The sequence below is a fragment of the Rhincodon typus genome, chromosome 11, assembly GCF_021869965.1.
Source record: "Rhincodon typus isolate 14 chromosome 11, sRhiTyp1.1, whole genome shotgun sequence".
Classification (NCBI taxonomy): domain Eukaryota; kingdom Metazoa; phylum Chordata; class Chondrichthyes; order Orectolobiformes; family Rhincodontidae; genus Rhincodon; species Rhincodon typus.
The window spans coordinates 674,919-688,015 of record NC_063342.1 but is presented as its reverse complement, the minus strand read 5'-3'; the positions used below and the strand labels follow the sequence as shown (position 1 = coordinate 688,015).

Below are 13,097 nucleotides of genomic sequence, written 5' to 3'. Positions count from 1 at the left end.
GCATTTAAATGGTCATTGGATAAACATATGGATGATAATGGAATAGTTTAGGTTAGATGGGCTTCAGATTGGTTTCACAGGTCGGCGCAACTTCGAGGGCCGAAGGGCCTGTACTGCGCTGTAATGTTCTATGAAATTTCCTTGGAAAGTAAGATTTAGGAAAATCCCAAGGTATTTTATGTGTATATTAGGAGCAAGAGGGTAGCTAGGGAAAGGATACATACACTCAAAGGATAAAGGAGGTAATTTATGCATGGAGCCAGAGGAAATGGGTGAGGTCCTTAATAAGTACTTTGCTTCAGTATTCATCAAGGAGAAAGACATGGGTGATGGTAAAATTAGGGAGGTATATGTTGATATTCTAGGGTGAGTCAATATTAAAGAGGAGGTGGTGGAGGGTGTCTTGAAAAACATTAAGGGAGATAAGTCCCCAGGGCCTGATGGGACGTATCCAAAGATACTAAGCGAGGCAAGGAAGGAGATTGCTGGGGACTTGACATAGATTTTTCTATCCTCTTTAGTAACAGGCAAGATTCCAGAAGACTGGAGAATAATCAATGGTGTTCCTTTGTTTAAGGGCAACAGGGACAATCCAGTAAATTACACACTGGTGAGACTTACATTAGTGATAAGGAAATTATAGGAGAACTTGATGTTCTGAAACTTGAAAGAGTTCTGAAAAGATCTACAAGGATGTTGCCAGGGTTGGAGGGTTTGAGCTATAGAGAGAAGCTGAATAGGCTAGGGCTGTTTTCCCTCAAGTGTCGGAGGCTGAGGAGTGACCTCATAGAAGTTTATAAAATCATGACGGCCACAGGCAGGTGAATAGCCAAGATCTTTTACCCAGGGTAGGGATGTCCAAAACTAGAGAGTGTAGCTTTAAGGTGAGAGGGGAAAGATTTAACAGGGACTTATGGGGAAACTTTTTCACACAGAGGATGGTGGGTGTATGGAATGAGCTGCCAGAGGAAATGGTGGAGGCTGGTACAATTACAACATTTAAAAGTCATCTGAATGGGTATAAGATTGGAAACTTTAGAGGGATATGGGCCAAATGCTGGCAAACGGGACTAGATTAATTTAGGATATCTGGTCGGCATGGACGAGTTGGACTGAAGGGTCTGTTTCCATGTTGCGCAGCACTATAAGTCTGAGTCAGCATAGTTTTGTGCAGTGGAAATTTAGTCTCACAAATTTGATTGAGTTTTTTGTGCAATTAGTGAAGATGATTGATGTCGATATGGCAGTGGATTTTGTCTACATGGACTTTCCTAAAGCATTTGACAAGATCCCTCATGGTAGGCTGGTCCAAAAGATTAAGTCAGATAAAATCCAGAGTTAGTTGGTAAGTTGGATACAAAATTGGCTTGGTCATAGAGGACAGAAGGTAGTTAGAGACATAGAGCATGGAAACAGACCCTTTGGTCCAACTAGTCCACACAGAACATAATCTCAAACTAAACTAGTCCCACCTGCCTGCGTTTGGCCCATATCCCTTCAAACCTTTCCTATTCATGTAATTATCCAAATGTTTTTTAAACATTGTAAATGTAACCTCATCCACCATGTTCCCAGGCAGTTTACTCCACACACAAACCACTGTCTGTGTAAGAATGTTGCTCCTCATTTTCTTTTTAAATCTTTCTCATCTCATCTTAAAAATATGTCCTCTAGTTTTGAATTCCCCCATTTTAGGGAAAAGACCCTTCTCATTCATCTTATCTATGTCCCTCATGATTTCATAAACCTCAATAAGGTCACCCCTCAAACTCCTATGCTCCAGTGAAAAAAGTCACAGACTTTCCAGTTTATTTTTTGCCATCTTTTACTTTTGGTATCTGCACATGAGTTTTTTTTGTGGTTTGTGCATGAGGACATAGGGATCTCTCTACACAGAACCACTCTGAAATTTCTCTCCATTTAGATAATAAGATAACAACCAAAATGGATAACCTCACACTTATCCATGTTAAACTTCATCTACAAAAATTTGGCACATTCATCTAACCTATCCATATTGATTTGCTAATTTCTAATCTTTTTCATTGTAACTTACTTTCCCACCTATTGTAGTGTCAGCTGCAAATTTGGCTTTGGTACTTTCTATCCCCCCATCCAGGTCATTAATATAGATGGTAAAAGTTGGGGCCCAAGGACCAAATGCTGTGATATCCCACTAGTTACACATTGTCAACCAGAAAGGTCCCATTTATGCAGATTTCTGTTGGTTAGCCAATCCTCTATCCAAGTTAACAAATTACCTCTAACCCCACGTGACCTTGACTTGTGTGGTAACCTTATCAAATGCCTTTTGGAACTCCAGATATAATCTACAGGATCCCCGTTATCCATACTGCCTGTTACATCTTACTGACTGTCTATGTTAACCACTTAATGCAATCCATTTTGCTGAAAATAACACATTTTTTTAAAGTCTTTCATCTTGTGTTCATCAGAACAATTCACAAGAATTCTTTGGGGAAAACCAACATTTACACTGCATGATATGAGGTTGACTGATTGTCAAGTGGTTTCTGAATGGTAGAGGTGTTGCCATGCAGAATGCATTAATCAATGATGATTGACAGTGCATTCCCAAATAACATTTTTGGTCTGCCTACAGTACCAAGAATTGCACTCGTTAAAGAAGGCAGATTACCACCACTTTCTCAAGGACAACAAGGGAAGGGCAATAAATGCTTGCCAAGCCAGCAGCACCCACATCCTACAAGAGAATACAAAAAAAACTACCAAGTTTTGTTTCAGTTTTAAATCAGGCAGGTTGACTCTGTCAGGGAACTGAACTGAGAAATGAACTAGTGAATGAATGTCAAGATTTTGTCCAGTTGAAACAAGCGGTGTGTATACATCTCTCACTCTACAAAGTACAGAGCCCTGCTTATTCATGAGGCTGTTGATTTGCTCGCCGAGCTGGTTTGTTTTTGTTTAGACGTTTCGTCACCATGCTAGGTGACAGCATCAGGGGAGCCTCCGATGAAGTGATGTTATTCTATTCTGCTTGGAATTTATACTGTGTGGTCCCTTATGGTGACTACCATCATTTCCGGTTTTGATCTGTATGGGTTTGTATATGGGGTCCAATTCTATATGTTTGTTGATTGAAGTATGGGTGGTAAACCATGCCTCTAGGAATTCCCGTACGTGTCTATGTTTGGCTTGGGCTACTATGGTTACTTTGTCCCAGTTAAACTGATGGCCTTCGTTGTCTGAATGTACCAATATTAAGGAGAGTTCGTTGTGCCGTTTTGCTGCTAGCTGACGTTCATGTATTCTGATGGCTAGTTTCATTCCTGTCTGTCCAATGTAATGTTTGTGCCAATCGTTGCACGGTATTTTGTAATCCACATTCGTTCTGCATGTTGTGGGAATGAGTTCTTTAATCCTTGCAAGTGTTTGTCGTAGAGGGGCCATGGACTTGTGGGCTACCATGATTCCTAGTAGTCTGAGGAGTCTTGTTGTCAGTCCGATATGTTCCTGATGTAGGGATTTAAGACGCCATTCCCACAATATGCAGAACAAACGTCGTTTACAAAATACCATGCAACAACTGCCACAAACAATACATTGGACAGACAAGAAGGAAAGTAGCCATCAGAATACACAAACATCAGCGAGCAGCAAAGCGGCACAACGATCTCTCCTTAATATCGGTACATTCAGACAACGAAGGCCGTCAGTTTAACTGGGACAAAGTAACCATAGTAGCCCAAGCCAAACATAGACACGCATGGGAATTCCTGGAGGCATGGTTTTCCACTCATACTTCAATCAACAACATATAGCATTGGTCCCCATATACAACCGCATACAGATCAAAACCGGAAATGACAGTAGTCACTATAACAGACCAGACAGTATAAATTCCAAGCGGAGTAGAATAACATCGCTTCATCAGAGGCTCCACTGATGATGTTACCTAGCATGGTGACGAAACGTCTGAACAAAAATAAGTCCAGCTCGGCGAGCAAGTCAACAACCTCATCCACAACCCGAGCTACAGATCTTTGCCAATACCTGTTTATTCTGAGGAAGGGTCGCCAGACCCAAAACGTTAACTCTGTTGTTTCCTTCACAGATGCAGCCAGACCTGCTGAGCTTTTCCAGCAACTTTGGTTTTGTTCCTGTTTATTCATGTCTGTATTTTCAATAGTGTGCCACACTGCAGGCCTGACAGAAATTGTCAGTGTAATTCTTTGCACACTCAGAATTACCTAGCAAATGTTATCCAGTCGTGAAACTATCTCTAAAGCTGGGCACTGTATTTTATGTTACGCTAGTGCAGGCAGGTTGGTATGGTCAGGACCTTGCTTGTTGGGAACTACCAAAGGAATGGGATGTTTGATATAATCCACTTGTCTTTGGAACATACGGCCTACGTTCCTGGAATCATACGAGCACTGAAATTCATTTACCACGTCACTCAGTTATGTGAGAGACAAAGCATTTTCCAAATGACAATAGGATCCTGTTTGTGGTACACTCTGCATAGCAGCGCAGCACGATAACTCCATTTTGTGGCCGTAGGCCCCAGCACACCCTGCCACGTGACAAGGCCCCAACCTCGAGCCCTCACCACGTCCCGAGACCCTCCAGCCAGTCAGGTACTGGTCACGTGCCGCTTTCCCGCCTCGCCGCCGGCAGCCACGTGACGTGCAGGCCCATGTCCGGATTGTTTTTGACGTTACCCCAGTGCGCGGTGACGTTTCTGCTGTACGTGGTGACGAGAGGCCGGTGCGCGGGCCCAGCGGCTGAAGATGGCGGAGTATCTGGCCTCGATTTTCGGCACCGAAAAGGACAAGTGAGTGTGGTCCCGGGAGCGGGGCTGGGAGAATCCTTCGCCCGCTCACTCGCTCCCTTCGACTCCGCTCGGCACTCCCGGCAGACTGCGCCAGCCTCACAGACCGGGGACCTACACAATATGGCGGAGTGGTTGCTCGGGGCTCGCAGCGAGGCATAATGGGGCCCAGGCGGAGACAGAGGCCCAGGGGGAAAGAGAAAGGCCCGGGCGGCGCTGGGAGGAGAGAGCGAGCGAGAGAGAGGGGGCTCATTGTCGGGCTGGGGAGGGTTTGTTGGGCTCGGGGAAGGTGATCGGGCCCGCGGTGCCTTAAACGGCGCTGGAAGCAGATGCAGCAAGATCTCCCCCGGGGATCTGAAACCTCAAGAGGGACAAGATGCCGCCGAGTTCCGGGGAATGAGACTCATTGGTTTCGAACCTCGAGAAAGTTAGCACAGTCGTGATGGTCTCAATCTCTCTCTTGTGTTAAACCATAATAAGTAGACCATTCAGCCCTTCGAATTTTCCCTGCCATTAGAGAGATCATGGCTGATTTGATCATCCTCAACTCCCCTTTCCTGCCTTTCCCCGTAATTCTTGTTTCCCCGACCGGTAAGAGTCTGCTCATCTCAACCTTGGTAAATTGCACACCGGTGAGCCTTGATTAGGCGTAAGGAAGTTATTGCAGAAGATTCTTAGGGATAGGATTTACTCACATTTGTTAAAGTATGGACTTATTTCCCATAGGCAGCATAGCTTTGTATAGAGAAGGTCGTGTCTCACGAACTTGAATGAGTTTTGTTTTTGGGGAAGTGACAAAGATGATCGAGGGAAGGGTGGTTGGTGTATGCTGTCTATATGGACTTTAGCAAGGCCTTTACAAGGTCCCTTATGTCAAGCTGATACAAAAGGTGAAGTTATATGGGATCTGCGGAAAGCTGGTAAAATGGATACGAAACTGGGGTAGTCATAGAAGACAGAATAACAGTGGAATGGAGTTTTTCTGATTGCAGAGCTGTGAGTAGTGGTGTTTCATTGGGATCACTGCTGGGACCCCAATTGTTTGTATTATAAATGATTTGGAAGAGAATGTAGGTGATGTGATTAGTAAGTTTGTGGATGATGCAAAGATAATGAGGAGGATTGTGAGAGGATACAGTAGGATATGATAATCTGGAGATTTAGGCAGAGAAATGGCATTCCGTTCACTTATTTTTTTTAAATATGGAAGTCATTTCACACTTTCTACACTTTGCTGAAGCAAGTTGTGTTCTGCAGTGATGTAGTTTTGACAAATGATGTTTTGCCTACTTACAATTGAGGAGCACCAGTGTAATACCATTAGCATTGGCTATGTGTCCCAGTGATCAGCACTTTCTAAACACCCCGTGCCATCTTCCAACCTACCTTTGATACATTGATGAAGATTTCCACGTGGCTTGTATTTCCTGAAATTTAGATGGCTAAAGGTGATTCTCTGAAGATTTATCACTAAGGGAATTAGAGTAGATTTGGAAAACTGTTTCTGCGGATTGAGGAGTGGTGTAAACATTAGAACTATATCTTGTGAAGTTTGCAGACACTTCATGAAGAAACAGTAGAAGTTTGGAACTCTCTTGATGGCAATTGATGCACGATAATTTAATTTCAAATATGAGATTGCTCAACAATTTTTAACCAGGGTATGAAAGGAATGAGGACGAAGGCAAGCATGTGGAGTTAGATTACAGATCACACATGATCCTGTTGGATGGTGGAACAAGATCAATTGGGTGAATATATGCAATGAGATTCTTATGGTTGTGAGTAGTCAAGTTCAGCCTATGCTAATTAATAGGAAGAGGGATGGTCTCAGTAACTGGAGAACAGCATTTCAACTGCAGTCTAAATACAGTGGCTTCAGTCTTCCAAATCTTTAATTGGAGGAAATGTATGCTGATCTAGTATTGTTATAGATGTAGTTTGACAGTAATGGAGGGTTAGTAGGAGTTAACAAGAAAAGGAGTTCCATCTTTAGCTAGTGTTTTCAAATGTTGATATATTGTTTAGGAGGGAAGTCATGCATTTATGAAGCACTATAGCCTCAGGACAGCCTGACACTTCTGGCTTCAAGTATTTTTGAAGCAACCCAGGGAAATGTGTCGTCATAATAAAGAATTCTGTAAGCTGAAGATTCCATCATTGGTTCTGCCTTATAGTTACTTTAAAAAAACTTTGTAGGAGTTCGGTCTTAAACAGTGTAACCATTATCTGGGACAGGATAATCTGCTGTTATCTCTTCAATTTAAAGCAAGTTTCGCCCTTAGGTATGATCACTATTTCCTGCTGGAAGGAGATAAAGCTAATCTACTTCTGATTTTTGTTGCTTTTTCAAGTCACGGGAGATTTGAGCCCAGTACAGTAACTAGACCCATGCATGTTTGAAACCACATTCCTGATGATTTTTTTTCCTTTATTCATTAACGGGATGAGGATGTCACTGGCTAGACAGCATTTATTGTCCATCCCTAATTGCCCGGAGGGTAGTTCAGAGTCAACCACATTGCTGTGGGTCTGGAGTCACCATGTAGGCCAGACCAGGTAAGGATGGCAGTTTCCTTCCCTAAAGGACATTAGTGAACCAGATGGGTTTTTCCCAACAATCAACAATGGATTCATGGTCATCATTAGATTCTTAATTCCAGATATTTTATTGAATTCAAATCCCACCATCTGCCATGGCTGGATTCGAACCCGCATCTCCAGAATGTTATCCGGGTCTCCAGCGATAATACCACTGGGCCATTGCCTCCCCTTGATGCCTTGCTTGGATCCTATTGCCATTACCCTGCAGGGGAGCACCGTTGGTCAGATATGAAAAAGTCATCTGCTGTTCTGGTTTTGAGGCTGTATTGTTTGACTGTGCAGTAGCAAATTGTTAAGGAAGCAATGTGATTCTCCCACAGATTGAAAATTTTTAGAGCTGAGGTACCTGGATGTTGCAGCATGTCCTTATGAATGTCAAGATACACAAAATCAAGCCATTGAGAAGAACTTTTGAGCATGTGACAGAGATGCCTAGCTTAATGTATGCGCCTTACTGATGGGGTTCCCTGGTGGAACAGTTGCTTGCTACTCCAATCTCCTACACTAGTGAGAGAACTGTCTTCAGACACTCTCCTTTGTGAACCACTCTAAATGAGAGTCCAGATCCATCTATGTAGTTGTATTGTGTTGCTGATGTTACTGAAATAAGAAATAGGAGCCAGGAGTAGGCCACTCATCCCCTCTAGCCTGCTGTGCTATTTATTCAAAATTTTGCCGATCACAGCCTTGTGTATATTCAGTGACCCCCCTTCAGCTGCTGTCTGGGGTAGAACATTCCAAACATTCATGAGGGACAGTCTTTTCATTGCTGCCCTAAAGGAAATTCCCTACATTCTGAAACTGACCTCCTTATTCTACATTCCCCCATGAGAGGAAGCAACTTTTTATCTATCTTATCAAGTCATTTCAGAATCAAATGTGGCAATAAAATCATTTCATTCTTTCAAACATCAATGAGGATAGGCAAACTTGCTTAACTTGCCTTCACAGGACAAGCACTTCACCTCAAGTATTAGCCAAGTGAATCTGTCATTGCAAGTATGTTCTTTCTTATGACCAGAACTGTACGCAGTACTCTAGGTTTGTTCACACCGCTGCCAAGTATATTTATATCACGCAACAAATAAAGAAGCTTCCTGACTTCTAACCTCCTTCCCCGACTGCCGCCGCCACCCCCTCCCAAGTCCTTGCAATTCAGGCCCTCCTAAATACTTACTGTATCTGTATGTTAATCACTTGTGATTCCTAAACCGAGCAACCTGCGTCCCTGTATGTATTCCACAGTCTCTCTCTATTGAAGTATTTTGGTGCATAATAAATTGGAAGAGAGACTCCACTAGAGGAACAAATGGTAAGGTAATGGCTAGCATCAAAGTAAGAGGGCATGTAATAAAGTCTAAATTAGTTTGTGTGTATATTTGAATACACTGTATGATTTGACTCCATTTTCCTAACTTAAAGTACAAGAGCTGCTCTCAGGCAATACTTTATCCCGTATTTATTAATCTTGGAGGTCATGGTGAATCTGGGATCTGGAATTTCTTTTCAGTGTCTCAGAATTCTAATTAGATGATAAATTATGCTTTTAAATTGGCAGCTTGCATTTAGAGCAGTGCTTCACCCCAAATATTGCAATTTCTGCAGTTCTTGCTGCTCAAACCTGTCAGAGCTACAGCGGTTGAGCTGCTTCTCATTCAATGTCACATGTCCGAGTGAGATACATCAGCAAGGCAGACCCTTGGGCATTATTTGGCCTTGTATTAAAGTAAAATTTGGAGCAGTTTCTAACTTTGTGGAGTCATATATAGAAGTAACAGTCTATTAACTGAAAAAGGGAATCATATGGAGAATAATTCTCATTCAAATTAGGAAGCACTGAGATTAAATGTTATGCTGTGACTGAATGCTGTACTGAGCAGATGTGTCCTCTTGTAACAGGGTCAACTGTTCATTTTATTTTAAAATTGGAGCCTGTCGTCATGGAGATAGATGTTCTCGTTTGCACAACAAGCCAACTTTCAGTCAGGTGAGTTTGCAATGTGATAATAATATGAAACTATGGCGGTATTCAACAGCTCTCTGGGAGCTGCAGCTCATACACATACTAGTCAAAGGTGATGCACACTGCTTTAATGCTCTTAACAATCTTTCCCATTGTTAAGATTATTGCCGCCTTCTATGAATCAGGACCCTTCCTATCTTGCGTCTGTCTATCTCCTACTGAAATGCTGGCATCTTGACTCCGGTCTATCAGTTTGCGGAAGTGTTAAGTTGATTGGGAAGTATCCAGCTTCTGGTTTTTCCTGCCAACTTGGGTCGTAAAGGCTAATCCAGCCTTCCTTTATGAAGCGTTTTTTTTGAACAAACACCTTAGGAAGAGCAGCCAGACTCCTCACCTATTTTCAGACATAAAATTATGCCAATGCTGCAAGCTGTTGTGCTTTCTAATTTATCTAGTGCAAATCCATCAACTACAATTTGTACCACACGTGTTTGTTGATGAAGAAACAGCTGCAGTGGCACAGAATTAGCTGTGCTTTATTACTCTGACTGTTTTGCAGAGATCCTCATCCAGCTTGCATCATGAGTACATTAACTGATGTTGGCACGTCCCCTCCTGTACATCACAAACTGATGGCTAATTTTAATATACAATTGACCAGCCTTTCAAATCTCTATACTGGGGAAATAGTTTATTTCATTCGTTTTCAGTTCTGAATGTGCATGTCACTATGAGTAAACTGTATGTGTTTTGATGACTTGAATTTGTGCATGGTAATATTAATATTAAGCAGACCTTTAGAAGTCCTTCAAATGATGAAAAGCTTTTGGTTGCAGTAACTTAATGGTTCAGTGCTGATTATTCTGCCTTGAGTTTTCAAATCCATGTGACATTTCCCACAAATAGATACAGCCATTTCCTCATTCACAAATAGTCTGCTTCCCCCACCACCAGAAAAAGCTCTGTTGAGGACTGACTTTGACTTTTAGTTTTATAATGGATACTTTATTCCTCCTGTTTGCCCATGCAGAACCTACGGGGTGCCCATGTTTAACAACTGGAGGACAGAAAAACTGTGCAGGATATTTTCTACTAAACTGCTTGCTGAGATTCTGTTTGCTGTATGTAATTAAACTTCAATTTGACTTTAATTCTAATTTTAATTTTAAAGCAAAATAAAACTGACCCACACATGCACGCTGCTACCCCACTTATCCATTAAGCTTCAAATGTTGGGAAGAGCAGTCCTACTAATGTTGAACAGCTGAATGCAAACCTAATATTATGCTGCAAGGAGTTTTTGGAGCCACCTTTTAATCAGGCAGTAATTAGATATGAGTGGATGAAATGAAAATCTGGAATGCAGTTTATGTTTCCTTCCTCCATGTTTTTTAAAAAAAGCCTGCTCATGTGATTCTGATATTCTTGGGTTGGCCAAGCTTACCCTTGCTATTTCCTATAATACTGGCTCAGTGATTAATGAAATGAGCTTGAAGTTCATTTGTAGGAGAGCTTATGTGGCACAAATCATAGTGTCCCTATCTCTTGGTTAGAACGTCCAAATTCAAATCCTACCTGCCCCAGACATGTCATAACATATCTGAAGAGATTGAAAAGAGAGAGCTACACCTGTCATTTAGATAATCCTGACCTCTACCTATCATTTTTGAAGTCCCAAAGCCTTCAGACACTTATTGAGTTGATGTTTTTTTCCTGTTGTTTTGTGCAGAATACAGTTGATTTGCAACTTACCCTCTGTGTGGTCTGTCTGCTTAATAGTATGAATGACACTGCCGTAGACTAAGTCTACGTATGGGCTGAGGGTTAAAGCTGCAAGATGGTAATTGGCAAATGTTTATTCAACACCAGATCAAGTGTGAATTATGAAGAGTCAAGAAACAGTTGAATTGTCCAATAGACCTTGGTAGCTGTGCTGATGCTGGATTTCAGCAAAGTTACCATGCTTTATGTTCAAACACAAGCTGACACTGGTTATTTGTTTTAGTTGCCTGTGCTGTCTAGACACCAGGTGATGCTTTTCAAATTCCCAAGTATTCTCTCAACATTTTGCCAGGGATCTACTTTCATCTGTAATTGTTTCGATTCATTTTTTACCTGCTTCCTCCAGCTTCCCTTTCTACAATAACAGCACAAGTTATGTGAGAGCTGAAGCATCAGTGTAATGGCAAAATGACTCCTGTTGTAACTACGCCATCAGGGCCCTTCCCCGTCCCATCGTAACTGCATCGTGGAGAATGTCTGAAGTGGTGGATATTACAGTTTGTTTTTCCTGTTTTGATATTTGCTGATCTGTGATGGAGCTAACTGTTGAAATGCCTATTTTTTCCACCCTTGATATAATTTTAAGATGACAAATTTAATGCATGTCCTCAGTCCTGGGGCCATATTAGTCACTGTTTAGGTTAATGGCTGCATCACATGGATCTTGGAGTATGGTTAGAGTGGTTAACTATGTTGATTCCCTGCAACATCCATGAGGTTACCCTTGATCGCAGCGTGTATTCTAAAATGTCATCAAAGTGAAATAATGTGGCATGTGTATTTGTATTTGAATTTCGCTTCTCATGGCGTCTTCACACTTCCTGTCAGAGCTGTTGGTGAACTTATTGGCCATTATTGCAATTTATTTTTATAAATGGCTATTCTGAAGACTGCCGCTGTCTAATTCTGTCCCTGCAACCTGTTAATCCTTTACATTAGCTTTGAGAAGCACTTCTACTTGCTGATCTCCTTTTCTGTCACACTTGAACTGTTGTGATGCTCCAAAGCACGTGAAATTTTCAAGCATTTTCCTTTGTCTTTCTATACTGTTCAGCCTCTGCCACTCTTGATCGCAGCTCAGGGGGCCTATTTTCATTTTTAACCTTTGACCATCTCCGTCTTTAGACTTAAATATGAGGAACAACAGAGTGAATACAAATGTAAGCACACAAATTCCACAGAAGAAAGCTGTTGCCAGTGTTCAGGAACCGTCCCTGTTCATTTTAGTAAACGCTGCACACATCAGATACTGAGACAATTCTGCTTTGTGTCCTGTTCCTGCTTAGATACTACGTCATTTGGTGTGTTTATTGCTAACCTATCAGAGGTCATGTCCTGCATTTTCATGGGGTGCATGTGAAATTAATGGGAATCTCTGTGCACCTCTACCTCTAAGCATTTTGTTGGCTTTTTCATCGCGGTTGCTGCTTGTGATGTGCTGCTTGCTTTTCGATTCACTGAATCATTCTAGCTTTGTATTGGAACAGATATGCAAACCCCTTGTTAAAGTTTGTACTTGCATATCTATCTCATGTTAGCGTAATAACTGAGAGTAAGTCTTGTGTGGCACCACCGTACTTGGTTTGAGATGGTAGCCATTTGCACTGAGCTTTCTAATCATACCAGCTACTTATAACTATGCTCTTAGGCACCAAGATATTTCCCTTTTTAAAATGGCTTATCCATGTTAAAAATTGACTAAAACTTTCCTTTCAAATTGCAACTTCTATTTCTAGGAGCTTGAAGAGCTCCAAAACAATGGAGGTTTTATTTACACCAATATTTTTTTCCATCTAGGTGAAAACTCCTTAGTTACACACTACAGTATCATTTTTCATGATATTGCACTAGTAACCTTGTGCTACTGGCTGTTCTGGCTACTTCATGACAGTTAAGTGCTACTGTCGAAATGAGCATGATGAAAACTACATA

At 41.7% G+C, this 13,097-nt stretch overlaps 2 protein-coding genes across 5 annotated transcripts in view; one reads left to right on the top strand and one right to left on the bottom strand.

Moving 5' to 3' along the window:
- Nucleotides 1–4,575, bottom strand: part of cryaa (crystallin, alpha A) — a 41,954-nt gene extending 37,379 nt beyond the window's left edge. The window contains exon 1 of the mRNA XM_048603181.1: nt 4,036–4,575. Within this exon, the coding sequence (XP_048459138.1) occupies nt 4,036–4,154 (119 nt within the window). The 5' untranslated portion in view covers nt 4,155–4,575. The remainder of the gene's footprint in view (nt 1–4,035) is intronic.
- A 96-nt stretch (nt 4,576–4,671) lies between these two features.
- Nucleotides 4,672–13,097, top strand: part of u2af1 (U2 small nuclear RNA auxiliary factor 1) — a 33,989-nt gene continuing 25,563 nt past the window's right edge. For 2 of the 4 annotated variants that reach the window (XM_020536866.2, XM_020536863.2), the window contains exons 1-2: nt 4,687–4,819; nt 9,320–9,407. In XM_020536866.2, coding sequence (XP_020392455.1) covers nt 4,776–4,819; nt 9,320–9,407 — 132 coding nt within the window. In that variant the 5' untranslated portion in view covers nt 4,687–4,775. Of the gene's footprint in view, nt 4,820–9,319; nt 9,408–13,097 lie in introns of all 4 variants that reach the window. The other 2 variants (XM_020536864.2, XM_020536862.2) reach the window with 2 other exon arrangements.